At 42.1% G+C, this 20,422-nt stretch overlaps 1 protein-coding gene and 1 pseudogene across 1 annotated transcript; one reads left to right on the top strand and one right to left on the bottom strand.

The window, feature by feature from the left end:
- Window positions 1-20,422, bottom strand: part of LOC117707881 (serine/arginine-rich splicing factor 6-like) — a 329,309-nt pseudogene that overhangs the window by 3,069 nt on the left and 305,818 nt on the right.
- Window positions 3,885-4,982, top strand: LOC117707877 (TD and POZ domain-containing protein 1-like). Its single transcript, XM_034501451.1, has one exon. The coding sequence runs from the start codon at window positions 3,885-3,887 to the stop codon at window positions 4,980-4,982; it is 1,098 nt and encodes a 365-aa protein (XP_034357342.1).

The following is a 20,422-nucleotide window of genomic DNA, read 5'->3' as shown; positions in this document are numbered from 1 at the left end:
TGCCAAGGAGAAGTGGACTTGTTACTAAGATGAGAGCAAACAGGAAAACACACAAAGCTTCCTTCTTCTATGTTCTTATATAGACCACCAGCAGAAGGTGTGGCCAAGTTAAGGGTGTGTCTTCTAGTCTCAAGATCTGGATTAAAGGTGTGTGTTTTCCTGCCTCAAGACTCTGATTAAAGCTCTGTGTTTTTCTACTCAAAGAGTCTGTATTTGAACTGGATCTATCTACTTCAACTTAAGCAAAATAATTTTAAAAGGCATGCTCTCCAGTCTTGTACATTACTTAAGTTCACAAGTAGTCCAGAGAGGAAGAATAGCCATCACCAGTGTACTTTGCTTACTGGGGTCAATCTTCCATAAATGAAAGGATCATGTCAATCTCTGAATAGCTATCATTTACCCATCTGCTGGTCTTACATGGATACCTGACATAAACATGATCAGGGAAGTGGTATTTTCCTTAACTTGTCAGAAGTCTGAGTGTTCACAAAATGGAAGGCATGTGGAAGAGCTCCTTAATGGTGGGCAGGAAACAGAACCCCAACCCTCTGAAGACAGCTTTCTTCTTTCTAGTGTGTTACTCAGATCACACCCACAGACCTTGTGGTGACCCCTCCCAATTTGGTTTATGGTCTAGTACTTCCCCTCAGGAAATTCTCATTAGACTTCCTTTTTCCTAGCCACTTAAGGAATATCCTAAATGGTTCTTAATTCAATCACTTTAATTGGCAGGATTCAGCTTATCAATGCCTCATAATCTGCATCCTCCACTGGTGAGTTCTGTCCTCTTCAGACTTGGAACTGCCATACTTTTTCTGCCTTTCCTGACAAGGGAGAGATTTTGCTGTTTTCTAAGGGCTGCAGCATATATTCAAGAGATATCAAACATTAGGGTCTATTAATACTGCCCTTATGTAAAGTGAGGTGAAAACTCTGCCTACATCTCTCATGTCTCCAGTTCTTCAAGTCTTAGACAAACAATTTAAAGGACACAGAAATAACTGCAGTGATTCAATCAGCTCAGCCACCCCCCCCCAGCTCCCCTGTTTGTCTGACTCCAATGTGCTGATCCCTCAGGATAAATCAATCAATTGGCTCTGATTTTTGATCCCTCCTGCAGACTTATTTCTAGTATTCACATCAGCGACTCTTCATCAAGTTCTTTTTTAACACTTAACACTTTAATTCCTCTTTGCTTCAGCACACATAAAAATGTCACATCTATAACAAGATTATCATACATTTTCTTTTTTTTTATTAGCTATTATATTTACAATTCATATTTTATCCCCCTTACCCCATTTCCCCACCATCCAGGAACCTCCTATCCCATTCTTCCTCCTCCTGCTTCTATGAAGATGTGCCTCCACCTACCCACCACTCCGATCTCCCCACCCTCAAATTCTCCCCCACACTCCATATTCAGCCTTCATGGGACCAAGGATCTCCTCTCCCACCTATGCCCAACAAGGCCATCCTCCTCTACATATACATATGGAGTCATAGGTCCTACCCTATGTGCTCCCAGGCTGGTGGTTTAGACCCTGGGGAGCTCTGGTTGGTTGGTATTGTTGTTCTCCTCATGGGGCCACCAACCATTTCAGCACCTTCAGTCTTCTCTCTAACTTCTCCATTGAGAAATCTTTGATCAGATCAGTGGTTAGCTGTGAGCATCTATCTCTGGATATGTCAGACTTTGGCAGATCTCTAAGGAGACAGCTATATCAGGCTCCTGTCAGCAGGCACTTCCTAACATCCACATCAGTGTCTATCTTTGATGACTACACATGGAATAAATACCCAGGTGGAATGGTCTCCAGAAAGCCCTTCCTTCAGTTTCTGTCCCACATTTTGTCTCCATATTTGCTCCCTTGAGTATTTTGTTACTCCTTCTAAATAGGACCACAGCATCCACACTTGGTCTTCCTTCTTCATGAGCTCATGTGCTCTGTGAGTTGAATCTTGGCTATTTCAAGTTTTGGGGCTAATATCTGCTTATCAGTGAGTAAATACCATGTGTGTTCTTTTGTGATTGGGTTACCTCACTCAGGATGATATTTTCTAGTTCCATCCATTTCTCGAATTCATTATTTTTAATAGCTGAGTAATACTCCATTGTGTAAATGTACCACATTTTTTTTGTATCTATTCTGCTGTTGAAGGGCATCTGGGTATTTTCCAGCTTCTGGCTATTATAAATAAGGCTGCTATGAACATAGGGGAGCATGTGTCCTTGTTACATGTTGGAGCCCCTTCTGGGTATATGACCAGGAGTGGTATAGCTGGGTCCTCAGGTAATGCTATGTCCAGTTTTCTGAGGAACCCCCAGACTGATTTCCAGAGTGGTTGTACCAGCTTGCAATCCCACCAACAATGGAGGAGTGTTTCTCTTTCTCCACATCCTCACCAGTATCTACTATCACCTGAGTGTTTGATCTTAGCCATTCTGACTGGTGTGAGGTGGTATCTCAGGGTTGTTTTGATTTGCATTTCCCTGATGACTAAGGATGTTGAGCATTTCTTAAGGTGCTTCTCAGCCTTTCGAGTTTCCTCAGTTGAGAATTCTTTGTTTAGCTCTGTACCCCAAGCATGCAGTCTAAGTCTGAAAAGCACAGAACTCACCAGTAGAGAATGCAGTGTAAGAGGTATTGAGAAGCTGAATCCTGCCAATTAAAGTGATGAACTGAGAAGCATTTAGGATATTCCAGAGTCACACCATTAAGTGGCTCTTAAAAAGGATTTCTAAGGAGGCTTTTCTGAGGGGAAGTACTAGACCACCAACCAAATGGGGAGGAGTCAAAACAAGGTCTGTGGGTCTAAATGTAATAACATACAAGAAAAAAGAAAGCCCATTTCAGAGGCTCTGGCATCTGCTTCCTTGTCCACCATATAGGAGCTCTTCAACCTGTCCTCCATCTTGTGAACACTCAGATTTCTGACCAGTTAAGGGAAACACACATTCCCTGATCATGTTTATGGCAGGAATCAATGTAAGACCAGCACAAGGGTAAGCAATAGCTGTACAGAGATTGACATGATCCCTGTATTTATGAAACGTTGACCCCAGTGTGCAAAGTACCCTGGTGATGGCTATTCTTCCTGTCTGTATTACCTGTGGCCTTTAGTAACATAAAGAACTGGAGGGCTCATCTTTTAAATTTTTTTTTTTTTTTTTTTTTCTTAAATTGAAGTAGATAGATCCCGATCAAATAGAGAAAAAACACACCTTTAATCTAACTCTTGAGGCAGGAAACACACACCTTTAATCCAGATATGGAGACTAGAAGACACAGCCTTAAGTGGGCCACACCTTCTGTTGGAGGCCTATATAAGCACATAGATGAGGGAAATTTGGTGTCTCTGAATGCTCCCTCTCATCTTCCTAGCAAACCCATTTCTTCACTGACATTAGGTCCGAATTCTTCAGACTTCCAGTATATACTGAAGAACTCCTGAGACTTCAAACCTCGTGGACTAAGTAAGTACTGGTTTTAGCCTTGTTATATTAGCTGGACCTCATCTGTAGGTTATTTTCATATATCCTCTTTCTATTTATATAGAGAAATTCATTTTGTATGTTCTCTACAGGACCCTGACTAATACAGCACACTTAAAATAAGAGTGTATAAAAATTTCCAAACTCTTCCAAAGTTGAATAGAATAGCCAAAACTAGTTATCATTGACCTAAGATTCAATAATCAAACACGAGCGAGCAAGGGGGGGGGGCTGAGAGAGAAGGGGAGAAGGAGAGAGAATGAATTTAGGACAAATTGAAACTAAAATTTAAAGTGTATCTATAATTGTATCCAAGAGGATGAAGGGTAAATAACATATAGTTCTTTTCAGATCAACTTTAAAACCCAAACTACCTCCAGCAGAGATGTCAGGGGATCTGGAAGCCACGAGCTGGGGCTCCACACATATCAGTGTTCAGAAATTCTGCTATGAGTGGACCATTAGCAACTTTTCATTTTGCATGGGGGGAATTAGGAACAGGATTACAAGCCCAGTGTTCTCATTAAAGGCCAATGAGGAAGTGAATTGGTGTTTGAGAGTATACCCAAATGGTGTTGATGAAGAAAGCAAAGATTACCTGTCAGTTTTCCTGGTGATGCTCAGCCATCCAGAGAGCCCAGTTTGGGCAAAGTTCGACTTCTGGATCGTAAATTGCCAAGGAGAGAAATTTCAATGTATGAAGAGCCCCAAGGTTGTAAGCTTTCTGCAACACCAACAAAGGGGATTCAAAAAGTTTATCCTTCAAGATCCCCTCCTCTGCAATCCAAATTGGCTTCTCCCTGAAGACCAGCTCACCCTCTGCTGCAAGGTGAGCATAGTAGGAGATTTCTTTAGTATACCTGGACAGAACATGAAACCTGCAATCAAGGATTCAAGGCACAGGTTGAAAGATGACCTAGGAGAGCTGTGGGAGAAGTCCCTCTTCACAGACTGCTGCCTGGTGGTAGGTGGCCATGAATTCAGGGCTCACAAGGCCATCCTAGCAGCTCGTTCTCCAGTTTTCAGAGCCATGTTTGAACATGAAATGAAGGAAAGCCTAACGAATCAAGTTGAGATCCAAGACATGGATCCCCAAGTCTTCAAGGAGATGATGAGCTTCATTTACACTGGGAAGATGCCACAACTCCACAGCTACTCCATGGCCATTGGTGTGCTGGCAGCTGCTGACGAGTATGGTCTGGAGGGCTTGATGGCCATGTGTGAAGATGCCCTCTACAGGAATCTGTCTGTGGAGAATGCTGCAAACACTCTCATCCTGGCTGACCTCCACAGCATAGAGCAACTGAAGGCTCAGGCCCTGGATTTCATTTCAGTCCATGCTTCTGAGGTCTCTGAGACCTCAGGGTGGAAGTCAATGGTGGAGTCACAACCCCACTTGGTGGCTGAAGCGTTCCACTCCCTGGCTTCTGCACACTGTTCTTTCTTGGAGCCTAAAGTCCTCTCAGGAGCTAGCCAGCTATGACCTACATCTCTCTTCCAACATCAACAACCAGTGAGGTTACCAATGACTTCTGGTTAGAGAATGGTATTTTGGAAGCATTTATAATGAATCAGGAAAGGCACCATGGTGGCTCAGGATCTGAAACAGCTGTAGTATGTTAGAATGGCTGGTGGGGGGAGGGCAGCACTGCTGTGTGGGACACCCAACCTGACATCTACCCTGTTGATGTTCTTTATGGTTTTTGTCAGATGACTGGGGCCAGAGAAAAGGAGAAATCAAACATGAGTGTTTACTCATCAGAGAAGGAAAGACAATGAAGACTTTCTTTTTAAAGACTCAGTTTGTAGGAACTCAGCTGCATAACAATTACCACTCCCTCAAAGAACTCTAAGTAACAAGCACACACAGGGGAGTTTTCAACCACCTGTAAGTGGTGATTCAGAGGATCTGAGACCCTCTTCTGGTCCCTATGGCCACAAACAACTCTGTAGATAAAACCTTAACCAAATAAAATATAATATGAATAAAACTTTTCAAATCAGTCTGTGCTTTCTGGAGATGTTTATGTTCAGAGTAGTCACGTGTAGTCCAATCAGCGAAGCTCAGCTGTAGGTGTTTGTGCAGCCCCCTCACTGTCCTTCCAGTATTAGAAACACCTGGTTTCTTTCTTGGAGTTTAATGTTGGCAAATGAGAACTCCAACATCATGCTCTTATGACAACTGAGAAGAGCAGGCCAAAGTTGGGGGAGGGGGATCCTACTTCTTCTGGGAGAGAAGTGTTTGTGGCTCAAGGCATGCAAAAATCTTTTATGTGTTTTTATATTAGTAGGTATTGATTCATTATAGATTCATACTTCCTAGGCCAATGGTTCTCTAACTTCCTAATGCTGTGCCCCCTTAATACAGTTCTCCATGTTGTGGCCAATGAATCATTAAATTACTTTGTGGTTACTTCATAACTGTAATGTTGCTACTGTTAGGAATCATGCTGTGAATAGCTTATATTCTTCCCATATCCTGTGGATCCCACAGATCTTTCCCTTCTAACCTCCCTCCCCCCACTCTTTGCTCTGTCACAGCCTTCATGCCAGGACTGCACCTTCCCTAACACCTAACAAAGTGCTACTCTTTCTATGGTATCAGAAGGCTAAAGGCATATCCACACCTCTCTCTTTGCTCCCCCACTTACTATTTCCCCTTCTCATTTCCAGCTTTATAGCAGGAAATCTGCTGTGCTTTTGTTTCCTGTAATGCACCAACTCCAATGGACCACAAAAACTTCTCCCCCAACATCCCTTACCCCAACTCAGCCATTACCCAGCCTCCACCCCCAGCAGGCATTCCTTTCTGCCTGCCTACATCTGCTGCAAGTCCCACACACAATTCATTTTTAAGCTCCCTCCTCCTAACTCCTTGCTGAATTTGAGCCCCTAACTCCAGCTTGTACTCACTGACAACTCAGAAAAATACTGACAGGTAAGAATAGAAACTTCCTGTATGTCTTCCCCTCTCCTTCGGTTTTTGGAGAACCACAACTACCAATCTAATTCTCAATTCTATTGCAAACCTTTTGTGTAACCTGCTTTCACTGTCTCCCCGAATTCCAAGGAGACCAAATAAGCAGATTCTGGTGCAGTCTCCTCCCTCCTGTGAACCCCATCATACTTCTAACCTATCCCCATTCCTATGTGTCATCTCCCTATACCCAGAAACCTTGAACCCCCAGTGGCCAGAACTATTAGGTCCAAAGAAAAGTTCCTGCCTGACAGCAGTGATGATTGGTCTCAATTGTCAACTTGACAATATCTGGAATGAACTACAATCCAAATTTATAAAGCTCTTGTAAAAATGTAAGGAGAGGTTTCAACCCATGCCTGGTATTACATGCCTTTAATCTCAGCATTCAGGACAAAGAGGCATTCAGAACTATGATTTCAAGGTCATTTTACAAAACAATTTTTAAGCCAGCTAAGCCTAGGCAGTGAAAGATGTAATAGAACCAAGGGGTCATGTTCCAGACCCAGCAAGCAGCAGCAGTGGGCAGCTTGGGCTATGTCACTCTAGGTTAGAGTTGCCTTTCGATCAAGATGTAGAGCTGTTAGCATGCAGCACCAAGCCTCCCTGCAAGATTAAATGATTCCCACCATGATGATAATAGACTGAACCTCCAAAATGGCAAGCCAGCTCCAGCTAAATGTTTGTCTGTATAAGAGTTGCTTTGGCCATGATGTCTCTTCACAGCCAAAAAAACTCTAAGACAACATACAGCAATCACACTCTTCAAAAATCCAGAGGGAAAATAGAAGACAAGGAGCAGAACTGCTACCCAACATACACAAATGTAGAGACTAGGATATAAATATTTTACCATTGCAATTCCAGTATCTTAGATTCTAGCATATACAACACAATCGATAACAACCAGGGCATTATGTCTACTCTAGAGCCTAGCTATCCTAAGACAGCAGTCCCTGAACATTCAAACATGGCTGAAGCACAAGGAAAAACCTTAAAACAATCTATATGAAGGTGATAGAGGTCATTATGGTGAGAATGAAGAAATTCCTTAAATTCATGAAGGCACATACAAACAGTGTGAGGAAAGAAAGAAATCCAGGAAAACAAAACAAACAGTGGAAGGAAATAAATAAAAATGTTTAAGGCCTGAAAATAAAAATAGAATCCATAAAGAAAACAAACACTGCTGGGCAGTGGTGGCACATGCCTTTAATCCCAGCACTCGGGAGGTAGAGGCAGGTGGATTTCTGAGTTCAAGGCCAGCCTGGTGTACAGAGTGAGTTCCAGGACATCCAGAGCTACACAGAGAAACCCTGTCTCAAAAAAACAAAAAACAGGAAAGAAAGGAAGAAAGGAAGGAAGAAAGAAAGGAAGGAAGGAAGAAAGGAAGGAAGAAAGAAAGGAAGGAAGGAAGGAAGGAAGAAAGGAAAGGAAGGAAAGAAAGAAAGAAAGAAAGAAAGAAAGAAAGAAAGAAAGAAAGAAAGAAAACACTGAGGGAATTCTGGAAATGAGGAATTTTAAATTTCCTTACAAAGGATTAATAAAATAAGAGTTCATTCTTTGAGAAGATCAACAAGATGTGTAAATCCTATTCCAAACTAATATAAGTACACAGAGAGAATATACATATTCACCTAATAAGGATTTAAAGGTGAGACATAAGAACAAATACTGTGAAAATCCAGATAGTCACAAGGACACACTTTAAAAAACTGCTTCAGCACATTGGAAAGTCTAAGATAACTTGATATTTTTTGTAATAGGTAACCCTTATCAAGGCCAAATCATGGTCAGATAGTCAATTAAACAGATGTAACTCCTAGTAAAATAGAAGCAGTCAATAAAAGTCACCTCACTTGCCCTCAATTCCAAATAGTGTCCCCCAACCTGACTTTCCACTTTGTTGCTGTGTACAAGCCTCCTACTCAGGAGGAGATTCCCTCCTGTACCAAAGGCCACAAAGGCCAGGCCATGAGAATGCAGGCAGGCCACTTTCTCACAAACATATTCTGCCCTCTCAGTGACACTCCATTCCAGGAAGATCTCTAATCCCTCGTCCCTCGTCTTCACTATGTCCCAGGTCCCAACATGGACCTAGACCCCCAGCTGACCCTCTACACCTGACCCTGTCACTTTGGAGCTTCAATGCTGCAGTTTCCTTAGGCACAATAGGGCTATTGCACACCCTCCTGCCCTCTTCTCCTGCCTCCTTTCAGAGTTGCCTGTCATCATACACCTCTCCTAGCTCCTTATGGCTTTTGTGACTTCTTGTGTTTCCCTGACCCTTTCTTGTGTGTGAGAGCACTCTCCTAGAGATTGTTTCTTTATCCTTGCCTTCTGGTCTTCACAAAAGCCCTGGTGCCAGATTCCAGTCTCTCCTTGGGATTAGCCAGACTGTCCCTGCCCTCCCTTGAATGAAGTGAAAACCCACTGAACTGCTTGTGTCTTCCTTTATTCCGACCTGTGTCTTGGAGTCTCCCCACTGTTGAGGCCCACACTCTGCCTCAACACTTTGCCTCAACGCTTTGGGGCTAAGTGCTCTGGTCAAGAGAGAGAGTGGGGCTGCAGAGGCAGGAGACGGGAAGAATGGAGACAAGACAGGGTGTGATCAAGTCTCTCTTTATCAAGTCTCCTTTTTATCAAGTCTCCCTTATTGAGTCTCTCCTATTGAAGGGAATTCTGAGGTATTTATATACACAAGCAGGAGAACACAGGTGAAAACATTTTACCACGTGCACCATACAGCTGAGGTCACTAAACAGCAAAACAAGCTATGTGGGATAAACAAGATATTTATCAGAGTGTTCTTCAGCTGTTATAGGCTTTTGACAACCAAGTCTTTCATCAGGGTATATGGCTCCAGATGGCTGCAAAGTTGATCTAGCCGCTTTCTACTAAAGTCGGCTCCCAACACCCCACCCCCCTCTTTCATCCACAGGAAATGTGTTTTCCATGCTGTCTCACTCCTTCTAAGGATGTCTTTTAGAAAATCTCCAGATTCTTCATCTTGCACCTGACCTGAATGGCCCTAAATTTATTCATCCTTTCAATTGAATTTGGACATAATACCCCTTAAATAATCAATCCAAAAGGGCACCTAATGACACTCCTGGTCCTAATATTATTAGAGACATTTACAGATACTAGAGGTGATCAGGAAAATGGAAAGAGATTCCCTATTTCCTATTTTTCTTTTCTCCACTCCAAGCCCTGTTTTATTTTGTCTGTTCACTCCCCTGCCCCTACCCCCTGCACTGTCTCTACACAAATACACACACACACACACACACACACACACACACACATACATGCACACATCCTGCACACACTTTCCCCCAGGCTGTTGCATATCTTAGCAGCTGCCTACTGCACTATCCTCAATTTCTAGGGTTCAAATTTTTTGTCCTATATCTAAGCCCTATTTGTTCTCAGCTTATTGTATTTAGTTTTACATGGATTTAGGTGTCATTTAGGGATGAGTGGCAGTGGCATTTGACTATCATTTTGTGCTGTTTCTCTTCAGTTAAAAGCTGGCTCTGGAGTTTCGAATATATATATGTGTGTGTGTGTGTGTGTGTGTGTGTGTGTGTATCTCAAAAAAGTAGATATCAAAAAGCCAAATGATCTAAGTAAAAACTGGTGTATTGGTTGGTTTTGTGTCAACTTGACACAAACAAAATCCATCAGAGAGAAAGGAGCCTCAGTTGAGGAAATGCCTTATGAGATCCAGCTGTAAGGCACTTTCTCAATTAGTGATCAATGTGGGAGGGTCCATTGCATTGTTGGTGGTGCCATCCCTGGACTGGTGATCCCAGGTTATATAGACAAGCAGGCAGAACAAGCCATGTAGAAGCAAGTCAATAAGCCCCATCCCTCCTTGGCCACTTCATCAGCTCCTGCCTCTAGGTTCCATATTTGTTTGATTTTCTGTCCTAACTTCTTCCAATGATGATTATGATCTAGAATTATAAGTCAAATAAATGCTTTCCTCCCCAAGTTGGTTTTTGGTCATAGTGATTTACTACAGCAATAAAGACCCTAAGGAAGACAAATGGGTATACATCTAAACAGAAAATTCTCAATAAAGAAATTCAAATGACCAAGTAACACTTAAAGAAATGTTCATCATCCTTTGCCATAAGGAAAGGCAAATCAAAACTACTTTGAGGATCCATCTTACACCAGAAGAATATTGAAGATCAATAAGACAGGTGCCAATAAGACAAGTGATGAGGAATTGGAGCAAGGGGAACACTTCTCACTTTCTTATGGGAGTGCAAGATTGTACTGCAACTATGAAAGTCAGTACAGTACGACTATTTCTCAGAAAGTTGGGAATTCATCTACCTCAAATCAAGATATACCGCTCTTTGTCATGCATCCAAAGGATGCTGTATAGTATCATAAGGACACTTACACAAACATGTTCATTGATGTTTGATTTATAATGCCAGAAACTGGAAACAACTATAGACTTTCCAAAACAGAGCCAGTGAAATTGAGGTTGATATTCACTGTTGTTGCAGCCCAAGCTGCCCCACGTTTGGGGGCCAAAATGTCACTGACCAATCTATCAATGTTGAAACCTGTACTGCCAAAGCCTTGGGGGCTAAGTTGTTAGAGCCCACACTACCCCAAGCTGCTCCATTCCATGGGTCGGGGTTAAGCAAAGAGAGAGTGAGGATGAACTCGAAGAATGGAGACCAGAGTGTGATTCAATCCCACTTATTCTTTAATCTCTCTTCTTCTCTCCAAGTCCCTAGTTCCTAGTCCCTGTTGGGAAAAAAAGGCTTGGGGACTTGGGGATCCCACGGTTCCTCCCGCCATGCTGTGGGTACTCGGCTGGGAATGCTCTGGGTTCCTCCAGCTGGAAGTTGGGCCCGGCTGCTCTTTAACTAAAAGCCTCTCCCTGGCTCCTCATGGTTCCTCACAGCGGCTCGGCCCCAACACACGAGGAAGCCCTTGGGTTTCCAAAACTGGCTTATTCACATGGCGGATGGTGGATGGATCTGGATGCATACCCCATAAACCCAGGATCGACCTGAGTTAAAAGGGGAGGGGAGAAAGGGGGAGGGGCTGGGGAGGAATGTTTAATGGCTCCACCTCTGGCCTTCAGGTACCTCATTAGTATGTAAATCTCTCTAGGGCCTGTTTGTGCCCTCCACCACCCTCCACCTGTGTACATGACTGAAGGGTGAAGGTGGAATGGAGATTAGACCTCTTGTTAGGCCCAACAAGTCCCTAGTGCCTCCAAGTTCCAAGTTACTTCTTCCAAGTGCTAAGTGCCTACTGTCTAATTCCAAGTTCTTCCTCCAAGTGCCAAGTGCCTAATACCTAATAATCTCTTCTGTCTCAAGTGTCTACTACCAAGTGCCTAATACTTAATAATAATAATTTCTTCTGTCTGCCTCTCGCCTTTTATATGTCTCACTTCTAAGCCATGCCTTTAGGTCACGCCTTTAAGTCATACCCTTAGGTCTTATCTCTAAATCAGATCTCTAAGTCACACCCTTAAGTCACACACCTTTAAGTCTCACACACCCAAGGGAAAATCCTGGGTATCTAAAGCAAGATGTTATCAGAGTGTGCTCAGCTGTTGTAGGCTATTGTAATCAAGTCTTTTGTCAGTGTATATGGTCAAGTTGGCTGCAAGGATAATAGCTGCCTTCTGTCGGCTCCCCACACACTGTGTCATCTAGAGACTCCTCCTGAAAAACTTCAGGATAAATCTGTATCTTCAGGGGTTAGTAGCAGAAACAGGTAAGGAAAATCTGGATCCAGCTGAATTGTTTCATTATCCTTATAATTACCATATTAGTCTATGTACTGATAACAAGGTTTAGAGCTTGCTTGGCACTGTGCTTTAACATTGAGTTTTATATTCTTAGATTGACACTAGTTCTTATAAACCCTTATCAAGACAAAATATCATGTCTCTCTTATTCTTCTCTCATACATTACACCCCAACCTCAGTTTTCAGTCTCTCTCCTCCTCCCACTCTCTGCCCCTATTTCCCTCTCCTCCAGATCCACTCCTCTTCCATTTCCCTTCAAATAAATCAGGAGGCCTCCCAGGGATGTTCACTGACTTTAGCCTAATTTGGTACAAAGACTCATATCAAGGTGGACAAGGAAACTCAGTAGGAGGGAGGAGGGGAGAGGGGAGGGAAGGGAAGGGGGAGAGGGAGATGGAGACAGAGGGAGAGAGAGCAATGAATTGCAGACAGCAGTTAAAGTAATCTAACAATGGCTAATTGTGAATTGTTAAGTCCAAGAATCTAGTAGTTACTCAGTCCCAAAAGGCTTTGTGTCTGTCTCAAGTGGCCTTCTGTATATGCTGGAATTCTGAAGAACTAGGTTCCAAAGCAGACAAAGAGCAAAACCTTCCTTCATCCATGCTCTTACATAGTCTCCCAGCAGAAGGTATAGCCCAGATTAAAGGTGTCCTTTCCTGCCTCCATGTCTGGATCACTGGTGTGTCTTCCTACATCAAAGCTCCAGACTAGAAGGGGATATAAACACTACCAACCAAGTAATAAATGTTTCATAGGTGTAGCCTCCATTTCTGGATCATAGTTCATTCCAGAAGTAGTCACGTTGATAACCAAGAATAGCCATTAAAAAGAGCTACTGATGTATATGAATTTGATTATTTATTATTTTGTTGTTATTGTATTATTATTATTGAAATTAGATTCTTCTCTCATACATACCTCCTGACCAGAGTCTCCATTCCCTTACATTTTTTTTATCAAGATAATTTGCTGAAAGGAATTTCTTGGTCCAATTTTTCACCTAACTTATGTGTACTACTTTTACTTATATGTACTAACTTAGGTGTACAAATTTCACCTAACTTATGTGTATTATCTGCAAATAAAGATTCCATCTTCCAACTTTCCAGTATTTATCCTGTTGATTGCCAGTTGCCTTATTGCTCCAATTAAGACTTCAATTGTTTTATTGAGTAGCTTTAAGAGAGTGAGAAACTATGACTTGCTTTTGGTTTTTGGACAATGACTTTGAGTTCTCTCCATTCAAGTTGATACTGACTATGGGCTTGTCCTATACTGCCATAATTATATTTAGGTATATCACCTGTGAGTCAACCTCTCCAGAACTTTTATCATGTAAGGGTGTCTTCTTAAAGATGTTACCTGGACACAGTTTAATGAACATAGTTGGGTTTTTTTGTTTGTTTTTGTTTTTGTTTGTTTTTGGTTTTTTTTTTTTGTTTGTTTTTTGTTTTTGTCTTTCAGTTGGTTTATGTGGTAGATTGTATTTTTTTGATTTTTGTATATTGAAGCATCCTTAGACATCTTGAGACAAAGCCTTTGTTGTTGTAAATGATATTTTTAATGTGTTCTTGGAATCTGTTTGCAATAATGAGTATTTTTGTATCAGAGTCCATAAGGGAAATTGATCTGTGGTTTGGGTATCAGTGTAACTGTAGTCTCATAAAATAAATTGGGTAATGTTCCTTTTGTTTCTATTTTGTGAAATAATTTGAGGAGTATAGACAATAGCTCTTCTTGGAATGGCTGGTAGAATTTTGTGTGAAATTGTCTGGCCCTGGGCATTTTTTGATGGGATACTTCTAATGGCTGCTGCTATTTTACTGACAGGCTGTCACTATCAGTGTATGAGTGTTGGGCCTTGGATGAGGTAACTTCATTTAACCTGCCACCTTTAGTCACGCAGGACACAGGTAGAGGGCTTGATTAACAAGTCTCCACCTCCAGAGATTTAAATATTAATGAATTATCAAAAGGCCAGGGGCGTAGCTAATTAAGTTATTCCCTCCCCTTTCTCCCTTCCCTATAAGACTGGTCTCCCCTGGCTTTTGGCTGGGGGGTAGGGGGGGAAGCGCATACCACCTACATCCATTTACCATGTCATGAACAATAAAGCTTTGGAAAACCGGACTCCACGTGTCGCCTGATCTGCCACCGCCAGGTTCCCAGCCTTTGGAAAGTTGAGCTGCCCACCGCCAGCCCATAGCGGCTGTATCAATGTGGGATCCTCAGCTGGCAGCATGGGAAGCCCGCCCGGGACCCTGATGCCAGACTGCCATGGAACCCGGACTCCCTCTTCCCCCCCCCACCCCCCCCGCCCGCGAGATTTCTTCCCCACATATGAGGACCATCATGCAATTTAAACTGGAGGAATGTTGCCCTTTCAAACTTAGGTGCCTTTGATTTGGTGCACACATGGTAAGAATTGAAATGTCAGCTTGGGGCCTTTTTCCTTTGATGAGTATGTAATGGCTTTACCTACCTATCTTTTCTGACCAGTTCTCAGTTAAAGTCTATCAGGTTAGATCTTAAAATTTCTACAACAGCCTGATTCTTAGGTTTATTTGCTTGGAATATCTTTTTTCTAACCCTTTACTAGGAGGTACTCTCTACCCTTGAGTTGAATTGGGTTTCTTGGATCAGCAGAAAGATGGAACCTGTCTTTACATACACTCTGTTACTCTGTGTCTTTTTTTTATTAGGGAATCAAATCTGCTGATACTGAGAGATATTAATAGCCAATAGTTGTTGATTCCCTATATCTTGTTATTATTCTTTTGGTGATGATGGTGGTGGTATTCATGTGTTCGCAAATGTGTACATGTGTGACTACTTATTTTCTGTAACTTTTTTATGGTACTAATTAATCTCCTTATGTTACAGTTTTCCTTGTAATGGCTCCTGTATGTCTGCTTTATATAAAAATATTGCTTAAATTTGTCTCTATCATGGAATACCTGTTTCCTTATCTGTGGTGATTGAAAGTTTTGCTGGGTATAATAGTCTGGGCTGGCATCTGTGGTCTAGAAGAGTCTGCAACACATGTGTCCAGACTTATTTGGCTCTTAGAATATCTTCAACACTTGAGAATCTCAGGTTACCCTACAATATTACTCAGTTCAACCAAGATTCCAGAGACAAGAACTGAGACACCCGGGATCTCAATATCCCTCAGAGAAGGAATATTGTGGTAGTCAATGAATCTGTAGGAATTGCAAAATCAGACTTCCTGGTCCTCAAGACTCCCTTTGATCAGTCTATGCCTAACACTTTAGAGGAATCTGAGACCTCTAACTGGGCTGTCACCTCTCTATGCAGAATCTGGTTAAGCACTTCTATTTGAACAGATAGGAGATATTGGACATGATCATCTGATTCAGTGTCCAGAATATGTTTGATATGTCATTGGACTCAATCTTGGAAGTCATTCAGCTTCCAAACCCAGCATTTAGAGAGCACCATCAGCCAAAACTAAAACTAAGGCCTATCCCATCACAGTCCATAGTGCTGGGGGAATTTTCTAAATATTCAAACCTTACTTTTTGTCTTCCAAATTTCTGTTCCTCCTTAACTCTTCTTGTTGACTAAATTATTGACCTGGCCCACGGGTCAGTCAACAGGGTCTGCAAGAGAGAGAGCGAGGATGCAGGGGCAAGAGATGTGAAGAATGAAGCCAAGACAGAGTGTCTGGTCAAGTCTCATTTATTGAAAGAAAATCATGGGTATATAAGCACAACAAGCAGGGGAGTGCAGCTGGAGACACTTTACCACCAGTGCCTTGCAGCTGGGGGCACTAAACAACAAGTCCAGGATATGTCTGAGAAAAACAAGATGTTTGTTAGAGTGTGCTCAGCTGTTGTAGGCTGCTTGCAAGTCTCTTGTCAGGATGGGAAAGTATCAACCTTCAAATATGTGGCCCAACATGGCTGCAAAGATGATAGCCACTTTCTGCTAGGAGTTGGCTCCCAACAAATTACATCAATGCAGATACTGTTTTTACTTAAAAGCTCACTCCAAGAAAGGTTCCCTAGGAAACTAGGTTTCCAAATGCCTAATGTATTTGCCAGACTGCTAATACATGCTTTCTATTCACTTAAATCCAAGACCAAGCAATCTTCTTAGTGGCTACCCTATATTTCTGAAGGTTCATTCCACTAAGATTCCAGAGACTAGACATGTATATACTTATGGTCTCAGAGCCCCTTGAAGTGTGGACCAGTAAGGTGTTCAAGGAGCTCCTGAAAGTGCTCGGCTGAGTTCTAAGTACCCCAAACCCACTTTGACCAATTGCTGTTTAACACTTTAGAGAGATATGATACCTTCACTATAACAGATCAGAGCGAACCGGTGGTGGCACAGCAGGCGGTCGCCTGCAGAGGGCACGGGCCCTCTGCTCCCTCTCTCTCTCTCTACCCGAGTGAGTGTAATCCTGCTCGGTCCCGTTTGTCTCCTCCCGCGTCTCATGGTGAAAAAAAAAAAAAGAAACAGATCAGAAGGTAAATTGGTCTCTCAAGTCTAGAGGGAAGTTTGTTGAAGGAGTCTTCTGTTTGAACACATTGGAGAGATCTGAAGCAACCACGATCCATGATTCAAAATCTGTGTGAGAGAGACATCACTAGGTTCTGTCTTTCTGTCCAGGGGTATGAATATGTACTGACATTTCATGCAGTGTGTGTGTGTGTGTGTGTGTGTTTCTCTGTATTTCCTGTCAGTTTTTCCTGTTATGAAGAGTAACTTTCTCTGATATAAGGACTTCCCTCACCCTGGCTTAAGACCTAGGTACCCCCCTGTCTGGGGGAATCTGAAACTGAAATTTTGACCATGTTGTGTTCTCCTGAAAAATCCCCTACCAAAACCAAATTCCACCTGTAATTTTTCTTTTGTCCTAGGACATTGATCTACCAACACAGGCTTATTACTTAATGATTTTAAAGGTAGGGTGGTTGATACTTTTGAAAGACTAACTCCTGCCCTGTCTCCCTTATAAACTACCTGAACAGCTTGCGATTGTTCTTGATAATACATTTTAGTATTATTCTCAGAAGCATTCTTTATTGTTGAGGTCTGCACTGTCCCTCACTTAGGGTCCACTATGTCCCACCTGAGCTGCTGTTCCAGTCCTGGGTCAGGGTCTAGCAAGAGAGAGAGAGAGTAGGGATGGAGGGGCAAGAGACTCGAAGAATGGAGACAAGACATGGTGTGTAATCAAGTCTCTAGACTCTTTATCACATTCACCTTGCAGCTGGGGACATTAAACAACAAAACAAGATATGTGGGACAAACAAGATATTTATCAGAGTGTGCTCAGCTGTTGTAGGCTGTTGAAAAACAAGTCTCTTGTCAGGGTATATGGTCCGAGATGGCTGCAAAGATGCTAGCCACTTTATGCTAGGAGTTGGCTCCCAACAGGTCCCCCTTTTTAAATTGTTTTTCAAAAGGGAAAGCTGAGAAAACTTATAGAAACTGTAGCTGCCTTATGTCAGAACAAAAGACCATAGCCTCCCTTTCCAGTCTTTGAATACCCAGCCATTTGGTTGAACTCTTGTCTTAGGATGGTGAGGCCTCCCAGTTAAGGGCAAGGGTCTTGAGGTGTTCGCTTTCCAGTCATTGACTATCCAGCTTAGCGAGTAAGTTAGGGGTTAATCCTTGTCAGTCTTGATGACAGAGGTTTTAGAGTCCCCTACTTCCAGCCTGTAATAATGGACCTGTATGGATTTCATTTGAATAGCTTCTATCTGTTGTCATACAAAAGCCATCAGTTTGTCAAACAGCATGGACCCGGGAGACAAGAGACTTAATGCCTAAATGGTTGGTATAAAAGCATCACTCTTCTTTAAGGGTAGCACACAAGACCCCTGTTGGAGAAGTAAAATGTCTAAGCCTTGTACCCACAAATTGTGAATAGAAGAAATTATACCAATGAAACCCTTGAATTTGCATCAGCTTACTAACAATTATACAGATTTCTACCAATAGATTATGGCTGTGTAATCAATTTTAGCTCTTCCTTCCTGTTCCAATAAAACTATTGCTTTTCTCTAGAAAGACAGCCTAATATTAACCACCTCAGTCCCCAAGTCCTGGGAATTGGGGTACCGACTCTTCATTAACTTCTTCAAGCTGAATATGGGTGTTGAGATATTAGAAGAGGGATTCGGGATGAGGGGAAGGGTAAATTGATAAGCCTCTGATGTCTGTCTTAACTGCATCCAGCTGGAAGTCCAGGGCATCAGTGAACATGCAGGTGCTAAGAAGATTCATTCACCAAGGCTGTGTATTCTGTAATATACAAATCTCAAAACAAATTTTAGTATCAAGATAATTATTTTGTTTGATTCTCTGGAATCTAGTCTTCTGGAGGTCTACCTCTGTTGTGTCTGATCCATATAATTCTGAAAGAAATAACTACTACCTTAATGACCTCTTCAGAAAACACATAGAAAAACCTTTTTCCCCAAAGCTGTCTATCCTTGAGCAAGTAACCAGAAAAGCCTTTATATTGACCTTTTATCCAGAGGAAAAGTATAACTACACCACTCAGAATAACACCCATTTTGAAAGTTAAATCAATCTAATACAACTGATTAACACTATCTTTCTGTTCAGCTCTCTGCTTAGAGCAACTTTCTATTTACCTATTTATCTGTTTGGCTCTCTTGACTCAGAGCAGCCTGAAATTTACTTCTCGAGTCTTTAAAGCCTTTTTCATCTGTTTCTGCTCACTTATTTCTTGCCCCATTTTCATTACTATGACCTATTGGTCTCGCTGCAATCACTTCTGAATTCTTGGCAGACCCTTCTTCCAGTAATGCCTCTCACTGGGTCTCTCATTCTTGCTGTCTCGCATTGAGCGCCACTGCCAAGCCAGCTCCGTCAGTTGACAGGTTCTCCAGTGCAGGAGTGAGGATAGCAGCTTTCAATTCCCGTGGTGTCCTTCACTGTATCCCACTAACTGGAGCCTAACGTTGAGGCGCCACTATGTTGAGAACCATACTGCCCCATGTTTGGGGGACACTATGTTGCTGTCCACACTGCCCCATGCTTGGGGCTAAGTGCTCTGGTCCAAGGGGATCAGACAACAGGATAAGCAAGAGAGAGAGTAGAGATGGAGGGGCAAGAGACTCGAAGAATGGAGACAAGACATGGTGTGTAATCAAGTCTCTAGTCTCCTTTAATTGACAGGAAATCCTGGGTATTTATAAGCTCAAGCAGGGGAACACAGCTGATGACACTTTACCACATTCACCTTGCAGCTGGGGACATTAAACAACAAAACAAGATATGTGGGAAAAACAAGACATTTATCAGAGTGTGCTCAGCTGTTGTATGCTGCTGAAAAACAAGTCTCTTGTTAGGGTATATGGTCCAAGATGGCTGCAAAGATGATAGCCATTTTATGCTAGGACTTGGCTCCCAACACTTTGTTTTATGGTTTGTTTCTGATTTTGAAGGAATGTTAATCTGTGTTTTCTATTGCTATAACAAATCATATCCCCACAAATTCATGGCTATACTAGCTATATATGACTTTAGTTTGCCTATTTGTCCTTCTGACCCTTTACCCATCTTGCACTTGGTTTTACCTGAGAAAAAGTTCCAATTCCTAGAAGATGAATATTTACCTCCTAAAGAGATCAATCTAGATGCCAAGATTTTGATGAAATCATTATTATATCTGTTCTTCTGTTTGCTAAACCTTCCATTTCAATGTCACTGTTTGTATTTTAGCTTTGGTCTCTGATCCTTTATAGCAGTTTGCCAAAATATTTGCTTGCTGGTCTCTCTGAACTTTTGTTTTAGCTACTGAAGCTGTTTTGACTTTATCTCCAGATCAATGTTGTTTTTAACAACAGACATTAAATCTTTTAATTACTCTGTGACCGAGTTTCCCCCATACTGACAGGAAATGATTGAATCAAATTTGATATCAGGGACTGTAGGAGGCCCCCTTTTCTGATGGCAAAGGGTTATCTTGCCTATCCCTTGCTAATCTGTATTCATTAGTCCAATGCCAGCCTTTGCCCCACTTTCTGCATATTCCAGAAGGCTGAGGTCTTCTCTTTGGATTATTTCTAGAAAAACAAAACAAAACAAAACAAAAAAACCATTGTTTCTAGGAATGCCCTGCCTGCAATCAATTTTCAAATG

The sequence above is a fragment of the Arvicanthis niloticus genome, chromosome 4, assembly GCF_011762505.2.
Source record: "Arvicanthis niloticus isolate mArvNil1 chromosome 4, mArvNil1.pat.X, whole genome shotgun sequence".
Taxonomy (NCBI): Eukaryota; Metazoa; Chordata; class Mammalia; order Rodentia; family Muridae; genus Arvicanthis; species Arvicanthis niloticus.
This window is presented reverse-complemented; position numbering and strand designations above follow the sequence as displayed.

What these genes read in the sequence shown, in the direction of transcription:
- LOC117707877 (XM_034501451.1), top strand. Translation starts at nt 3,885, where the DNA reads ATGTCAGGGGATCTGGAAGCCACGAGCTGGGGCTCCACACATATCAGT.